The 19,444-nt window shown below is 38.0% G+C and overlaps 1 protein-coding gene across 1 annotated transcript; it reads left to right on the forward strand.

Annotated features, from left to right (window-relative positions):
• The first annotated feature begins 1,731 nt into the window (after positions 1–1,731).
• LOC134650309 (cuticle protein 19-like) lies at positions 1,732–12,132 on the forward strand. Its single transcript, XM_063505270.1, has 5 exons — positions 1,732–1,802; positions 6,013–6,132; positions 8,062–8,158; positions 8,669–8,784; positions 11,767–12,132. Exons 1-5 carry the CDS (start codon positions 1,797–1,799, stop codon positions 11,830–11,832), a joined length of 405 nt encoding a protein of 134 aa, XP_063361340.1. The 5' UTR covers positions 1,732–1,796; the 3' UTR covers positions 11,833–12,132.
• The last annotated feature ends 7,312 nt before the right edge of the window (positions 12,133–19,444 follow it).

The following is a 19,444-nucleotide window of genomic DNA, read 5'->3' on the forward strand; positions in this document are numbered from 1 at the left end:
AGGGCGTAAAGACATAAAGCGGCGAGTTCAAATAGAGAGTTCTCGAGTCAGAAGTCAATAGGTTAGTATGTACAACGAACTTGATTAGTATGACCTGAGTCTTAGTTATTACTTACTTTTGACTTAATGACCTGTGCCCTGTCGACGGGGTAGAGAGCTTTCTCAGTGTGCTGCTATCTTGATCATTCTTGAGTTTCGTGATTCAGGAACCACATTTGTACTTCTTATCATGCTTCTTATAGTGCAACCTGTTCATATTTATAATTATATATGAAAGATGCACCGAAAGTAAAATCAAATTAATAGGAAATCCCAGCAGTTTTGTTTCAGGTGTTTCATATACTTAAATATTATTACTTCTACACCCACCCTTGGCTTTCATTGCTAATAAATAATTATATTTACTAAAGAGCATCTTTGTTTCCAGAGGTAATTTCATAAGGTACAAGTTAAATTAGTTCCATCCATTTTGAATAAGATCCGCGCTTGTAGAGTCTGGGGGGCTACCGCGAAAACCGATTTTCGCAAATTGCGGGGATCTTTCTCTTTTACTCTCATGAAGACGTAATTAAAGTGACAGAGAAAAATGCCTGCATTTGTAGAACTTCGATTTTCGCGGTTATAGCCCTGTGCGGAAAGAGAAGAGCCGTGGAACGTATGGGGCACAATACATTCCACGACTCTTCTCTTTCCGAACAGAGTCTATTGCAAATCAAGATGCAAAATTAAATATGCAGTAATTTGAATGCCTAATCCTAATCTATTCACACTGGTCACAGAAGGATCGCTCAGCTAATCTGCATCGTCGTTAAAACGCCATTCGAATTTCGAATTATAGTTCGAATCTATAATTATATTTGCGTTCCTGTTTCAAATACAGAAGATAGAATAGCAAGCTGCAAAGCTAAATAGACTACTTTCTAAAGGACACCAATGGGTACCGAGTGGGCCCTGATCGGGTTTCGTAAACTCACTCTAATAACTCATGTGATGTCGGCCACATTGCGACAATCTAGACTAGGCCAGCAAAAATGTATCCACGGTGTTAAATTGATCCAAAAGAAGGATTTAAGGTGACAAGTTCAAACTAAAACGAATTTACGGTTACAAACCATAACTATCTAATTAATTAGACCATTGGACATGTTTTCAATTTGTACTTAAATCATTCAAATGTAGGTACCTAAGTAAATAAAAATCAAGTTGTAGCTAATATTAGACTAATGATCATTTTTAAGGAAACATTTGAATCACAGATTTGCTACGACGTGGCTACGACCTTGTTTGCCTATTTATAATTCTGCTATTTTTGAAAACCAAATTGTACCTGTGTTGTAAATTGTACAATCTTATTTGTTCCACGTAGTTCTTAGCGATTCGTTCAGGAAACAAATTAATTATGATATTGTATATTCAGTAGGTAGGTATTTGGTAGGTTCATGCTTGTTTGATGAACCGTTTGCCTATCGAATAAAGTTCACAAAGTTTTTTGTAGTGCGACTCCCTTTAACTATATATTGTTTTATTTCAAAGTTCTTTCGCTTACGTCAAAAGTCACATGATATTTTTTGTGATTGTCCACATACAAACTAAAGATTATGCATGTATTGTGGGACTAGTTTTTAATAAGGTTTAAAATTAAATATATTGTGGAAAAATCTGTTGCTTAAAGTCCCAAGTGGTATGCACCCTGGTGCATCTACGTATGCAGGTGTGTGGTGGGGCTTCATATTTATAAGCGAGCGGCGATCGGGCCCGCAGCCCGGTGTGCAGCTTTTAGCTAGTACGAAGAGAACATGTGGGTAAGTTTCGCAATGTCTTGTCTTCCACATAATTATCTTGATAACGATAATATATTTTCACCACACCAGCTTGGAAGGGCTTACTTTGCACTTCAATAACTGATAGCAAAGTTGCATTTTATTCACATGTGAGGCAAAGTAATCAAATGCAAATTTTGAGTTGTTTTCTTATGTTTGCCGGTAGAATTGACTTTTATAATTATGATGATTTTGGATGATAAATATTAGGTCCTTACATATGAAATTGGCGTTTCATATGGCAGAAATGAAAACGATTTTTTTTTGAAACTATTTTTTTATTTAGTCAAAGTATGTACCATGGCTATCTATGCACTTTTGCCATCTCGAAGGTAGTTCATTGATTCCTTTACTAAAAAAAGTGTGTGAGCGAGAATCAATAAAATCTTTGAAGGCCGTTTGGACAGCCTCGTGAGAATTGAATTTTTTTCCTTGCATGAAGTTGTCCAAATTCCGAAAAAAATGGTAATCAGTTGGAGCAAGGTCCGGGGAGTATGGTGGGTGTCGAAGACATTCCAGTCGCAGCTCCCTTAGTTTTGCGGCCGTCAAACGTGCCGTATGTGGTCGAGCATTGTCCTGAAGCAGCAGTGGGCTAGATCGATTGACCAGTCTGGGTTGTTTAATGGCTAGCTTTTCCATCATCGTTTGCAATTGTTGACAATACACATCAGCCGTGATTGTTTGCCCAGATCTTAAGAAACTGTAATGGATGACACCGGCACTAGTCCACCAGACACTTACCAGTACCTTTTTCTGAGTCAACTTTCGTTTCGGGCAGAATTTGGCTGGTTCACCTGGGTTCAGCCATTGTGAAGAACGTTTCCGGTTATCGTACAGGATCCATTTTTCATCACAAGTAACGATACGATTCAAAATGCCTTCATTATTGTGCCGGTTGAGAAGTGAAACGCAATTAACACTCGACGCGTGTTTCTTTGTTTGCGTCGCTCAATTCATGCGGTACCCATTTTTCAAGTTTTTTCACTTTTCCAATTTGTTTCAAGTGAATCAAAATGGTTTTATCACTCACACCGAAGCCTGCCGCTAACTCTGACGTGGTTTGCGATGGATCTGCTTCCACAATTGCTTTTAATTCTTCGTTATCAACTTCTGTCTCCGGCCGTCCACGGGGCTTGTTCTGTAGGTCAAAATTTCCAGAACGGAAACGTTGGAACCAATAACGTACCGTATTTTCTTTTGCAGTAGCTTCCCCATACGCATTGTTAATCCTACGAGCCGTTTCTGCAGCACTAGTGCCGAGGTGAAACTCATATTCGTAAATATAGCGATATTTTAAGTTCTCCATATTGTGAACAGAACGATGTGAAAGAAAAACAAATGACGCGATAACAAATAAATTTCGTAATTCGAACACAGAAATACATGGTCTTAAATTTGAAATAAATTTGAATTTGGAATTCTTAGCCGAACGCCACATATTTTGAACCAAAGTTGCCAGTTCGCCAAACGCCAATTTCATATGTAAGGACCTAATATTATTATATTTAATAACATTCATTTGGATTTGGTTTGATTTTGTTTGATATTTTACATTTTTATATTTGCTTCGGGTCGGTGTGGTGAAAAATTTTGTGTTTCACTCGGGGGCAAATTTTGTTTAACCCTCGTGCTTTGAAACCCTCGCAACGCTCAAGATTCCATTTTTCGATTCAATTTTGGAATCTTTCGCTTGCTCGGGTATCAATATTAGCACGAGCAGTTAAACGACTACTACTACTACTATTACTAATTTAAACTGGTTAGGTGAAGTCAATGTAAGGGTGGAAATATTAAGTATATTATGGGACAGTTTTTTTAGGGACAGTTAAATTAAACATGTTAATAAGAATAAGAATCTTTTATTTGTGACAAACATTATCACATTATTAAATTATACAACGGGACTTAATCGCGTATCTAAGTTTTAAGATTTACCTCCGACGTTTCGAGGACGGCGTTGTCCCCGTGGTCTCGGAGAAGACTGGCTTAAGTTGACATCAGCATCGTCTAACCGCGCGAGTTTTTCGAACTACCCGCACTTGGTCTTGTTTATCCGCTTGAACGTTTTGCGCACTAGGGATGTCACTCTGTCGACACACAACACTAACGATATTCGATTTATCGACTGTAAAACATAGTAATTTCAATCGGGACGAGGGTTTCAAGATCTCATCCACATGGAATCCAGTCATTAGTAAATGTAAACGAATATCGACAGTCGATAAATCGAATATCGTTAGTGTTGTGTGTCGACAGAGTGACATCCCTAGTGCGCAAAACGTTCAAGCGGACATGGACTAACCTATAGTAGGTTAGTCCATGAAGCGGATAAACAAGACCAAGTGCGGGTAGTTCGAAAAACTCGCGCGGTTAGACGATGCTGATGTCAACTTAAGCCAGTCTTCTCCGAGACCACGGGGACAACGCCGTCCTCGAAACGTCGGAGGTAAATCTTAAAACTTAGATACGCGATTAAGTCCCGTTGTATAATTTAATAATGTGTAAAAATCGTGAAAGTTTAAATCAGTGTTAAACATTATCACTATTACCAGGCACATATTAGGTGTTCATGCGTAATAAGTAACTAATAAGTGTCATTGTGTCAGCCTAATCGGCTGTAACTTTATTCATAACTCTGGAGGTCCTAAGGAGTTTTGGATGTTTTTACCTATACAAGATGTTTTTGAAGTGAAAACTTCTTTAGCGGCGCTGGGCACTTTTTGAGGTGGGGAAAAAATGATAAACTCGAGACAGCGTAAGGCGATCACGTGACCGTAAGGGGCGTAAGGCGATCACGTGGCCCTTAAGGTGGCCACTCATAATTTAAATGGCATTTAAATCAATGTTATTTGACATTTATGTTGCGGACTCGTTTTCAAGACTCTTTACCTATGTTCAAATAATTTGACGTTGTCATGGCAGTATGTAAATAAACATGTCAATGAAAAAGTGTGATCTTATTTGGGAATGATAATAATATATAATAAATAAATAGAATACCTCCGCTAAACGTATGTATCGTGTTACCGGGCGTCGGTAACAGGGATGTTGCGGATGCAGATTTTTTGACATCCGCGGATGCGGATGCGGATGCGGATTTTTAAAGGCTTACATCCGCGGATGCGGATGCGGATGCGGATGTCAAGATTAGGTACTTAGAAAACGTCAAATATTACATTTTTAGTATTTTTTTATTAAAAAAAACCAAACGTTTAGTATTTGAGCAAGAATATAGGTGCGTTATATTTAATAAACAGTAACTTCGCCGACTTTTCTGGATCTAGACGATTTCGTTATAGGTAATGACGAAATTACCTAGCACTTACGCCGCCGCTAAGACGTTCCTGTACCGACTTGTTCGACATCCGCATCCGCATAAGCTCCGCATCGATTTTATGCGGATGCGGATGCGGATGCGGATGTTGAAAATAATGCGGATGTTCCGCGGTTGCGGATGCGGATGCGGATGTTCGCAACCTCCCTGGTCGGTAACATAGTGAGGTGAGTTTTCACTTCTATCGGCACTCCCGGAGTGCAACCGTTGTTGCTTGTTTTCTTGTGTCTGCGTTTGGCTAACAATAAAGGACATTAAAGGAAACTAAAAGACATGGTTTTCGTAATTACAGATTTTTAAAAAAAATTTCATACTCAATAATTAAATACTACTACTGTATAACCGAGCTTACAATTAACTCAACCAAACAATTGAAAATAATGATATGTCAACTTCATTTCGGACATTTTTAGTCCGAAATACTACGACATTTTTTTTGGATAACACGCGATCTAAAAACTGAAGAACAACATTCCATAAATATGAATATATATAACTTTTTAAGACTATGACCACATATTCTGACATTTCTTCTCCTTTTTATACATATTAGAATATTTACAAAATCATTTTATTATTTTCCGAATAAAATTGCCACAAAACATGTAGGGTCTTTTGTCATATTAAGATCTTTTAATATACCTAATCTAACAGAATGTATAACAAAATAGGTTTTTGCGGCTAGGTTTCGCCTAGCAACAAACAACAAATTAGAATGTTCATTTCAACAATGATAGGTGCTTTGTAGCAGTATCTTAGACTTTGCGTGTACCTAATCTAAGGCAAGTGTGCACACCCGGAAATGTTTTATCACTTATCAGATAAAATTTAATTTATTATTGTCATAAATATTGGAAGGTACTCGTGCTACTAGCGTGCGTGAGCGCCGGCTGGGCGGCACCACAGTACGCGTTGCCGGGTGCGGTGTACGCGCACGCCCCGCTCGTGCACGCACCCGTCGTCCATGCTGAGCCAGTAGTAAGTCGCGTTAAGTACTTTAGCACAGGGAATGCTGGCTGAGCTTCGCAGTACGCGTTGCCGGGAGCGGTGTACGCGCACGCCCCGCTCGTGCACGCACCCGTCGTCCATGCTGAGCCAGTAGTAAGTCGCGTTAAGTACTTTAGCGCAGGGAATGCTGGCTGAGCTCCGCAGTACGCGTTGCCGGGCGCGGTGTAAGCGCATGCCTCGCTCGTACGCGCTCCCGTCGTGCACGCACCCGTCGTCCATGCCGAGCCTGTGGGAAGTCGCGTTTATCAGAGGGAATGTTGGCTGGACTCCGCGATATGCGGTGCCGGGCGCGGTGTACGCGCATGCTCCGCTCGTGCACGCACCCGTCGTCCATGCTGAGCCAGTAGTAAGTCGCGTTAAGTACTTTAGCACATGGAATGCTGGCTGAGCTCCGCAGTACGTGTTGCCGGGAGCAGTGTACGCGCACGCCCCGCTCGTGCACGCACCCGTCGTCCATGCTGAGCCAGTAGTAAGTCGCGTTAAGTACTTTAGCGCAGGGAATGCTGGCTGAGCTCCGCAGTACGCGTTGCCGGGCGCGGTGTAAGCGCATGCCTCGCTCGTACACGCTCCCGTCGTGCACGCACCCGTCGTCCATGCCGAGCCTGTGGGAAGTCGCGTTTATCAGAGGGAATGTTGGCTGGACTCCGCGATATGCGGAGCCGGGCGCGGTGTACGCGCATGCTCCGCTCGTGCACGCACCCGTCGTCCATGCTGAGCCAGTAGTAAGTCGCGTTAAGTACTTTAGCACAGGGAATGCTGGCTGAGCTTCGCAGTACGCGTTGCCGGGAGCGGTGTACGCGCACGCCCCGCTCGTGCACGCACCCGTCGTCCATGCTGAGCCAGTAGTAAGTCGCGTTAAGTACTTTAGCGCAGGGAATGCTGGCTGAGCTCCGCAGTACGCGTTGCCGGGCGCGGTGTAAGCGCATGCCTCGCTCGTACGCGCTCCCGTCGTGCACGCACCCGTCGTCCATGCCGAGCCTGTGGGAAGTCGCGTTTATCAGAGGGAATGTTGGCTGGACTCCGCGATATGCGGTGCCGGGCGCGGTGTACGCGCATGCTCCGCTCGTGCACGCACCCGTCGTCCATGCTGAGCCAGTAGTAAGTCGCGTTAAGTACTTTAGCACATGGAATGCTGGCTGAGCTCCGCAGTACGTGTTGCCGGGAGCAGTGTACGCGCACGCCCCGCTCGTGCACGCACCCGTCGTCCATGCTGAGCCAGTAGTAAGTCGCGTTAAGTACTTTAGCGCAGGGAATGCTGGCTGAGCTCCGCAGTACGCGTTGCCGGGCGCGGTGTAAGCGCATGCCTCGCTCGTACACGCTCCCGTCGTGCACGCACCCGTCGTCCATGCCGAGCCTGTGGGAAGTCGCGTTTATCAGAGGGAATGTTGGCTGGACTCCGCGATATGCGGAGCCGGGCGCGGTGTACGCGCATGCTCCGCTCGTGCACGCTCCCGTTGTGCATGTGCACGCATCCGTCGTCCATGCCAAGCTGGTGGTGAGTCACGTTACTTTAGCAGAGGGAATTTTGGCTGAGCTCCGCCATACTCATTGCTGTGCGGCCTGTGCGCGTTATTGCATAGATCAGTGCGGTGGTGTATGCGAAGCCTGTGGTGAGACTATAAAATATACGTTCTTGGTCAACGTTAAGTTGAGAGAGAGAGATTTTTAACCTAAGAAAACGCAAAGGCTAAGAGATGTATTATCATCTGTAGTTCTTTCTTTCACAAATTATCAGACCTAATAAAAAATATTGCACACTAAAATATTATTGTAGCCTATCCCGTTACAGTAATTTACCCATTTCTCGTGAAGTTGTAAATTCGTTCTGATATTTTGTGTCTAATTTCGTTCGATTATTGTATAGAGAAAATAGCCTTTGTAACATTGTTATTTTTACAGGCTTATCCCAGGTACGCGTTTAACTACGGCGTAAAAGACCCACACACCGGTGACATAAAGTCGCAGCAAGAGGAGAGAGACGGCGATGTTGTTAAAGGTACTTTTCATCTTAATCCAAGAATAAGGTGCTTTCGTGAAATATAAATGAAACTTTGTTACTAGGCGAATAAAGCGAGGATGAAACAATATGGGGATAGACAATGGAACAAAAATACATAGGTTGTTTGAAAATCGTAATATTCCTCACCACTTTTTGTACGAACCTCAGTACTTTTTGTACGAACGTTTGCGAAATTCGATGGGAAAGCCTAGCCTCGAAATTGCTAGACTGATTTCATTGAATGGGTTTGTCACTTATTTCTATATGAAATAAATTGAAGTTGGATTAACGTTTATAATCTTTAAACGAACATAATTATGTATGGCATAACAATTGATCAAATTGAAATCACACAAATTATGCACACTTGTAATACCTAATAGTTTTGTGTCATCTGATGTTCTGCTATAGTACTTAATTTTAATGTTACACAGAGGATTGATATTTTATAATTTCCTCGAACACATAGGTATGTAGGCAACTATTCAACATCCATTTTATCTTTAGGTAGCTACTCACTAGTGGAGCCTGACGGGTCGACGCGAACCGTGGCGTATTCGGCTGACGACCACAACGGATTCAATGCGGTTGTGCACAAGACCGGGCACGCCGTGCATCCCGCGGTCAGTATACTCGTATATTCAGCCAGCTACGGCCACGAAACGCACGCTTCGAGCGTATACACCGTCGGCGCTGACACCTACCGCCGTACATTAATTAAAACCACAGATCACCTCAACTACAAGATGGAGCATATATGAAAACTCGCGGTCACCGCACATAAGTGCTCTTGTTCTAATTTAGTATCGCAGCGCCACCGCTTATATCACTTGCGTCTACGTTTACGTTCTGTATTCATGTAAGTACATCTAAATTATCTGCAGATATTGGGTTCTAGGGATGTACATGGGTTGTAGTATACAATAGTGTAGGACGTAACTCAGTAATCCTGCCCGTAACGTATAATTTTGCAAGTAAAATTAATATATGTGTGGTGACCTTTTGTTTTTAGTAAACGATTCTTAATGCAGTGTGTGTGTGTTATGGTTAGAGCAAACGGATGACAGTCGAGCGTGCGTTCCGTGACCCCTGCCACATGGCCACCGAATCGACGTGTAGGTACACAATGCGACCATTGCTATTTTACTTAATTTTTCGCGCTCGGGACCCATTAAGTAGTAATTTGAATTTCCTATATTTTTTAGACCTAGGATTTACAAAAATAGTTGGGAAATGCTCGAGTCCCTTATGCGACCAAGCGAAATCAATCTAGTGTGTTCACATTGTCTTATTATTTTCCAAGTAAACCATAGATATAATTTGTTCCGCCGCGACAGACTGGACAACTAGATAAGTCGTCAGGGGGCGCAACATTACACAAACTCGATTTCTCTGCAATCTGTGCTTGCGCAAGGCTAATGGCGCGTAGGCTTATAAGGAAACAGGTAGAACTTGGACAACATATTTCACCGAATTTCCTTGATAAGGAAAAGAATCTCGGGAATATGCACAGTCCAGGAGCCGCATTCCAAATTTAAAAATCGCAACTGGATTTGACATTACTCATAGTGCGTCTCATGCTCACCATATTAGATTTACGAGCAAGATGCTGCAACGAATGCCGAAACAGTTTTAGCAGTCAGTCAGTTCATAAGTTTTTAATAAGTTAATATTCCTGTCGTGGCTCATAAATACAACACACTTGCATTCCAAATAGTATTAATATTAATATCCTTATTGTTTCTGAGTAAAATGACTGTGACATACGGATGGACAGACAGACGGACGGACAGAGTCAAAAACTGAGGTTTTAAATTCGAGTGTATACTGAGTTGCTATTTCAGAACTCCTTTATTTACCTATTTATTGTGTTATCCAATAAACTTGGACTCCATTTTCATTATAGTACAAAATAGAAATTTAATATTGGACTAGGTACAAGGAATCGACGGAACCTCAAATATCATAGGCACTTGTATCTTTCTAGCGATTATTAAAAAAAACATGTATAATTATTTTGAGCGCTGAGTGGAGCTGGGCGAACCCTACACGTCAATAAATATTGTGATAATTATCATGATATTTATTATGTATCTTGGGCCGGATCACAGCACACCCTACACCATCAATACGGATCGCGTCAGTACGAAGCGATCTTTGTACGAGGCAGGTAAATATCAAGCGCGACACTACACGCAAGATAAATATCACGATCCAGGATCTAGGATCAGAATGATCAGATCACAAGCATTTCCAGAAATCCAGTGAAATATTGTGATCCGTCAATACACTACCCTACACGTCAATAAATATCGTAATCCGTCAATATAATTGACGGATTACAATATGGATCTTGCGTATAAGGTTCGCCTAACTTTATTTAGTAGGTACATAAATGTTTTTGGCCGAAGAACCAACAATTGAAACAACAATTGAATTAATGCAACCTGGCAATGAAAAAGAAAGTCCGTAATAATTGGCCAGCGACAGTCACGCTCGAGTACACCATGATCTTGAACTCAATTGATACGCCAAATTACTAGATGTAGCTTTTGAAATCTCCCATCAATTAAAATGAGGTTCCGTAAAATTAACCTTATACATGTCCATCAAGTTAAAAGTTGAAATTAATTGCTGAAAGATGTTTAAAAATTATCTTGTTAAACATTGCTACGTGTATAATTTTGTATTTTTTTTAAATAAAGATGGATTTTTTTAAATTGTTTTTATTTCTTTAATTATTGTATGATGAGCAGAGATCGGACAAATTTGCGACATTGCTAGCAATAATGTGGACATGACTCCAAAATTGATTAAATAATTAATCATTTAATTAATTTCTTACCTGAGGTTTAATTTTGATTCCTAATCAATAAATAACACAAAGAGTTCTTATAATGTAAATTTATTTAAAAAAATAATTAGTTGTTTTCCAAAATTTCTGTAGGTATACTATTTATTGACTAGGGAACAAAATTAAATCTCAGGTAAAAAATTAATTAAATGATTAATTATTTAATCAAATTTGGAGTCATGTCCACATTCTTGCGAGCAATGACGCCAATCTGTCCGATCTCTGATGATGAGAAACATTACTGTAACGGCTTTTGCTACGATTTGATTCAAAATAAAATAGTATCAATAGGTCTATATTTCGCTGGTAAGTGCTCTAATTAAATTCAATCAAATTCGTGGGAGAGAATGTATTCGGTTATTCTGTACGTATCTAAGTTATAATTATTTCATTAGTATGTTAATTTACCTACATGTATATTTTGTTGTAATCCTAGTAATTGAATTTTCTGTGTGTTACAGCATAGAGAAAAAAATACATAGATTGCTCACTCCATACATGAGTTTTAGTACCAAAAAGACTATTAGCATCAAGCATCGAATAGCGAAACTATCAGTACTGCTACTTGACAATAGATGTAGCACCGACCGGAAAGTCTTATGCTGTTGAGATAAGACTTTCCTACATCTATTGTCAAGTAGCAGTACTGATAATTCCGCTACACGATGCTAGATGTAGACACTGAAATTAATAGTCTAACTGATATATGGAGTGAGCACTCTTGTCTTATTATATTTCTCTATGGTTACAGCCAATAGCAGTAGCTCCACACTACGCTGCGCCTGCGCTCGCCATATCACCATACGGATTACACTAACATGACTACGAATGCTGCCGCTCGATCTGGCAAAAAGTCGGACAAATGATTAATTAGAGTACACATTACCGATTTTTTCGAGCGAGATAATTACCAGTAAAGTGTCCTTTAAACTTTTTCCCCTTATTCAGGTGAGCTAGCGTATACTTTATTATAGTGTAAGTGCACTTTTTGGTATTTGGACAATGAATTAGATATATTCATTAACTCTCAAGGTTATGACGGATTTGGATAGAACCGTTGTTTAGTTTTGTATGTTTATATATGTAAAAATATATTTGTGACATAAAGCAAATGATCAAGTAGGACCTTATATACGGTAAGTGAAACAAAAGAGTACAAAAAGTTTCCGTAGTAGGATTAAATAAGACCTTATATATTCGTGGTACACACAGGTTTATGTATACTTGATAAGGGAAACTAAAATATTGTTGTATTTTTGAAAACTGCAAACATCTTTCAGTCAGATATGTATGGTATTGCGAAGTGGTCTAGGATTTGCTACTGTGTGTTACCAACAAATAACAGCATCTGGAGTACAATTTATTAATGTGTTATTTTAAGGTTTAATATAGGTACGTAATGGTTGTTTACCTAGTTAGTATTTATGAGCATATACTTAAAGCATAACGATGTTTATTCAATATTCCTCAGTATCTTTACACGATTCGTTGCCCGTTCAAATATTTAGCCTATTGATCTCAGACACTATTTTGTCTATCTGATTTATGTTTTCAGTTTATCGAACTCTTTAGTTTTTGTATAAACATATACTATTTTATGAATGTATATTTTTGAACTCTACGGCAGGTTATTTAATAAATTACTTTTTTATACTTGAAGTGGTTTTATTAATATTACTTTATTAGTAGTATTCTCGAAGTCGATCGATATTTTAAACCATCCCGTTTTAATAAGGCAAAACTTGTTACGTTGTTATAATTAAGCTATTAGTATTAGTCTCTAGGTGTAACTAAAACACATTATTTAAACTGTATAAACAAGTGATAGAGAAAAAATATTCCATCTTAGACTTAGACATATGCTCAGGCAGCATTGATATTACAACAGTCCGAATTATATTAAACTACATACAATACTTTTAAGGTCAAAGAAGACCAGACACTGTAGAATTGAAAATGGGAATAAAATATTCCATTAATGTGTGAAAAACCTAATCCGTTTAAAAATACAAAAATATACATAGTTGGGTCAACCAACCTCGGTTGGGGTTAGCTGAAATTCCAACCCTTGAAAATTAAAGCTCTAAAGAAAAACACCATAATGACTGTGACTAACGTTAACAACCCAAAATTAAAAGCCCATATAGACTGACCCAAACACGTACATATACATAAATAATGGCCTCCTGACAGAGTATGTTGAAAAGAAAAATTGTAGCAATATAAAACACTGGTGGTTCACTGCGGGCCTTAATAGAAAACAAGATAAATACGCCCCGGCGGGGTCAAAGCACACATGACGAATGGCCTGATATTAAGTAGATTGCTCTTTTATCTGGCTAAGTACTGCGGCGTTGAATCAAAATGTGATACTGAATTATTATGTTTTGGTACGGCTACCGGATCCCATGGATATTGATGAAATTAATGCATTTCACGCATCAAAATAAAGTTTGTTCTACTATATGTACCTACTGGTATGGGTTCAGGCCTGCTTTCATAAACACTTGGGAATGGCCAATAATGCCTATTGCACGTTGGTGACTTCACATAATTCTTTAAATTTAATCAGTTAGTTAAATGAAGCCATGTATAACATTAATCGATTTTATATTAAAACTACAATTAAAATATACAACATTAATATGGCTCTTAGTCATAGTTGCCGTAGCGGACTTACAAGTTCGCAGTTCAAAAACCCCTAATTTCATATTTATGACTAGTTGTAACATTTATAAATTGATGAGTTCCATAAACGATATTAGGAACGGGTCTCGAGCAGGCACCGTTTATGGAGACACGTCATTTACGCGGTTCTAATCTTAAAAGGATTTACATAGCGCTCTGTGAAAGGATACAGGTAAAGGTACGAATGTTTGACATTTAATATGCCAGTTAAAGTTGATAGATTTAGCTAGAAAACTCGGTAACCGGTTTAATTTAGTTCAATGGGTTAATTTTAGACTAGAATTAGTTTGATCTCGTAGCGGAAAAATGCGAAAAATCAAACCACGGCCGGACGTGTTTTAAGACAACAATTTTAACGTTTTACACGATTTTGTAAGTCTATTCTTAGGTAAAATAATTTTTGTGCATTTAGCCACCAATGTTCAATCTTAAGGGGTTCTAAATTAATCAAATGTCGGTAATTAATTAGTTTTATTTAATTAACCGTTTAACTAGTATTGGATCTAGAGATTTAGACTATTAATATAGGTACATACTCGTACATATATTCAATTTAGACGTTTTTGAACTACTTTTCTTACGTATGTGGTGAATTTGAATAAAGAACAAATACGAAGTCTACACGATTTACAATTCTTTCGGTAGGAACAAAACTTATGTTGTCAAGTATGGCAACATTCTCCTCAGCAATAAGTAAGTTAGCGGGTCATCTGATATGAAAATTATTGATGATATGATAAAAGCATATCGCCTTTAAAGGAAATCTGGGTTTGGGTGGATTAAGAGAAAAAGTAACACGAATTTGGATTTTTAGAAAACAATTTCAAGGTAAATTTAGTATTTTTTAACAAAGTTTGTATTTGTACCTACTTTAAAGGCCAGTTTAATGTACGATGTAGACGACAAAACGGTTTTTTAGTACAAGGTAGCTTAGTTTTTGACTAAAAGTAGATTTGCTAAATAATTAAAAAAATACAGTATAACATACCTATTTATAACTTATACCTTCAAACCCAGCACCACTACTTGTTGTCAGCCGTTGACGTATATCTCAGGACTGGCCTTACGGGCAATAAAAATGGGGCATGAATGGGGCCAGTACAGCGGTGTGACATCGCTACAACGCGATTGGTTGATGAGTTCGCATCACGCGCGCGATTGATCGCAACTAGCATTAGACTGCACGCAGGGACCGGAACCGGTTACCTTAACCGGGGTTTTTCATAGGGTTATTTTAGAAGTGGTTATAAAAACCCCTACCATAACGGTAACCGTCTCATAAGGTAACACTTTGATTCGGTAACCGTATCAGATCGAGTTAACCCCTGTTACCGGTAACCGAAATAAAAACCCCGTCTATGCTGTTACCTCATAATAAGGTTTTGAACCAGTTCAAACGATTGTAAACTTTACGCAGACTTAAATTCAACTTATTATTGAATAACCGTGGTTGGCATGGGCGGTCTATGAAGCCTCCAGCACAAACAAGTTTTTTTGCCGGTAACTTCGCTTATTGTCAATTCAAACAATATTGCACTTTGAGTCCTTAAGCTAAAATTGAAAACAAGTGAGCGATTACAGTATTATTTTTAGAGCGACAGCCGCGGCGCAGCGCGGCCATTCCTTTGTTTATCTTTATACCTGTGTGTTCCTATTGTTTTTGTCAATTCTAGTTTAGAAATTTTTAGAAAAGGGGTTGCAAGTAAACAACATCCTATCCTAGTAATATCTGCTATTATTTAGATATATTTTATGCTACTTAGATTATTATTTTTATTTTCGGGTTCACACTTGATATGTACCTACAGATTAAAGACTGATTTAAAGAAAAATTTTCACCTAACTAGTAATTTTACTGGTACCTAGTTAGGTATAATTTATCTTAAGTGATTTAAAAAAAAAACACTTTGTGATAAAGATACATGCGCTAGCGGATTGTGGTAGATATTTTACCATTGTTAACAAATGACATATGTACTAGTTATTATGAGCTTATTTTATAATAAGCAATTAAAGTCTATTTTTTTATTCGGTAGACTAAAATGACATTTCATAGTATGAAATGAAATGACACATGATGTTCATACTACGAAATGTCATTTTAGTCTACCGAATAAAAAATAGACTTTAGTTTAAAATGTTTTTAGATGCGGTGAGTTGTATGAGCTAAGTCGTAATTTACCTTGTACCGCTTAATGCAGCGATCAGAAAATATATATCTATAGCAGTTATAAACTTATTTTAATACTACAAATCTTTCATTAATACCAGGGGGCTCAGCACGGTTCCATTTTTATCGACTATCACTATGCCCGTCACTTTCGCACTTACATACTTGTTAGAACGTGACAGGCATGGTGATAAACGATAAAAATGCGACCGTGCTACTAGGGCAGAATTCATTATACATATTCATTGGGTATCTATAACATTGGTAGGTGAAATAGTTTTGATTAAATTAAATAGATACATACATTACATACATACTTAGTAAGCAGTGTTGGGCATTCAAGAATAAAATCATTATTTAAATAAGAATTCCTAAGAATAAAATCATGTTGATTTTATTCCCGTCAAAATTATTCAAATAATTTTGATCGGAAATAATTCGTATGTGAAAAAATTGAATAAGAATCATCTCATTCTTAATCAAATAAATATAATCATGATTTTATATTCTAAATAATATTCCTGGATTAAACATGTAGTATGGGTGCCATATAGGCGTTACGTATAGATAGAAGTAAATTAGACAAGAAACTATTATGTTTCTTGACTAATTTATACCTGATTTTATGCAATAAAATCTTACAAATTTAATTTACTGCCGCATAGTCTTGGTATTGGACGATACCCGTATTTATTTTAATGTGATAACTAAATCATCAGGTACAATTCAGCTGCTCTGAACGGATGGTGGATAGCGAAACTCTTCAATGGCTCACTGTGCCTAAATTAATGTAAAAAATAAAAAACCGGCCAAGTGCGAGTCTGACTCGCGCAGGAAGGGTTCCGCACCATTACGCAAAAACCAGCAAATAAATCACGTTTGTTGTATGGGAGCCCCACTTAGATATTTATTATATGCTGTTTTTAGTATTTGTTGTAATAGCAGCAACAGAAATTAATTATTTGTGAAAATTTCAACTGCCTAGCTATCACGGTTCATGAGATACAGCCTGGTGACAGACAGACGGATAGAGGAGTCTTAGTAATAGGGTCCCGTTTATACCCTTTGGGTACGGAACCCTAAAAAAGATGTTTTTAAAGGTAGGATAAGGAATGGCTTGATATGGTGTATTCCTATTTCTCCCCGCCGGGCACAGATGGGAATAGGCGCTTCAGTTAAATCATTCCCATATGTCCCCGCCTCATGTATCGCGGCGATCACGTTGGGCAGGAACAAATGGGGAAAATACTCATGATTTTTTTCTGTTTTCGAATTATGTTTATAATTCGTTTTTTTTAGCATTAGAAAGAACTTGAAAGAAGGTAAGCGATTTTGACATGTCTTTTAATTGAAAAACACTTTTTAAAAACCATAACTATTACTTATGAAAGCAGAAGACTATAAAAGATCGTATTAGATTCATAATTGTTACATATTTACCGTAACTTATTTTTAAAATGTGCTTTTCAATTAAAAGAGACATCAAGATTGTTTTCTCCAATATGCTCGGAAATGTTCACCTTATTGTAGCAAAAATAGTACGTGAAGTTCTACGTTATTGTCAAACTCTAATTTAAAAAAATCAAACTATCGCTGTCCTGTTCTAGTGGACGGGAATGAAAAAAACACTACAGTAATGACTTATTACTGTAGTGTTTTTTACTTTTTAAAAATAAAAAACGCAAACAGCCAATTATTGTAGCCGCGAGCCGCGTCTACACGACCCGATCAGCTATCATTTCAAACTATAGGATAGAGTGAGATAGTAAGATAAACGACCTTACTTGTCTCGTTCTTACAAGACCGTTGTGCTCGTGTATGATCGTGCAAATACTGCTTAATAAAATCAAAGATTATTTTTATATTTTTTTAAGGATCTCATCCGTGTACATAAACAGAGACAGAGAGAATCATACTATCTTTGTCTTACACTAGTACTAGCACCCAAAAGAAAAGGATGGGTATAGTTTTCCTGGTTCTTACTGACTGACAAATTGGTTTGACCAACTATATTGCACAATTATATTGAATGGTACTGAATGGCAGAATAAGTTTGTGCCCTTAACTTAAAAAAAAAAATATTTTAGAGGGAAATTGTTTTTGACATTTTTGATGTGAAGGTTCGATTTGAGTGATGCTTGCTGCTTAAATAATTATTATTTTACCTTATTTCCTCGCATGTTTGGAGAAAAGCACTATATATGCCTCGGCAGGAATAGCAATTCGTGGATTCGTCTTCTTCGAACGAATCGAAACTCATCCACGAATTGCCCTTTCCCGGCCTCTGCAATAATGTACTATTACCTTATTTCTAATGCTAAAAAAAAAACGAACTATAGTATGTGGTTTCAGTATCCGAGTTACTACCAAGACTTATGGTGTTTTTAAAAGCTCTTCTGATATTTAAAATTTGCATTTATTATTTAGACGGAAATTAACAGGTATATTTGACACAACGCTTGCCGCACGTGTTTAGCAAATGCTGACAAATAATTCACCACGCCACGACTTAATCCTATTGTTATTGCCAATGAGTAATGAATGACGGTCTCAAGTGCAAACACGCCTGCAACTTTCTGCAAATCTATTTAATTATAGTGATAAGCGTAGGACTCTTTTCTTACCTGCAGTAATTTACTATCTCATTCACTTTCCGTAGGTGTGAAAGAGATAGCATACGTAAGACCTCAAGGCTGGTAGGAATAATAAACAAAATACATACTTAATACGCAAAGAAATATACATTGAACCATCATAATTATAATTTCGCAGTTTACTTTCTATGTAGCTTCATTATAAAATTATCATCACCGTTTCGAAGGCTTCAAAAATTCAAATCAATCCGACCATTGAAAAGAGGGGTGAAATTCATTTTACTATCTATATACATTGTACTACATATAATATGACGTATAATATGACCAAATAAATGCCATTTAACCTTGTTACCACTAACTCATGTATCTACAATTACATCAATTAGTCATGACACGGCAGAGTACTGATAACAATACTGTAGTGTAGTACAATAATAAGGCTTTATTGTTGTCACTATGACTCTCACCGCATTCTGCTTAATCCTAAATATCCTAATACAATAGAAAATACCACGACCTTTAAACATTCGGTGCACTTGCGTTGTAGCGCGTGCCAGCGGAGCGCAGCGTTTCGATTTAAATACGCATGTTGCTTCGCCCGTGTAGGTATATTTATTATCTTCATGTTATTAGGTACTAGGAAGTGCAAATAATTGACTTCATACATGAAAGATATTTTGCAGATTTTGTTCAATAGTCACCTTCAACAACACGAGAGTAATCTAGAGCAGAGTTGGGCAAAAAATAACTTGAATAAGAATAAGAATAAAAACAGAAATTTCATTCTTATTCCAATCGATTTGAATAAGAATAATTCTTGCACTCGTTATTTTAGAATAAATAGAAAGTGAATAAATCATGACATTTTTATTTTAAATGAAAAAGACAAAACGGAATATTTATTCCAGATGTAGGATTATACTAAATAACGTTTTATTCAATTAGAATGTTATTCTGAATTAATTTAACTTTTG

The sequence above is a fragment of the Cydia amplana genome, chromosome 8, assembly GCF_948474715.1.
Source record: "Cydia amplana chromosome 8, ilCydAmpl1.1, whole genome shotgun sequence".
Lineage (NCBI taxonomy): Eukaryota > Metazoa > Arthropoda > Insecta > Lepidoptera > Tortricidae > Cydia > Cydia amplana.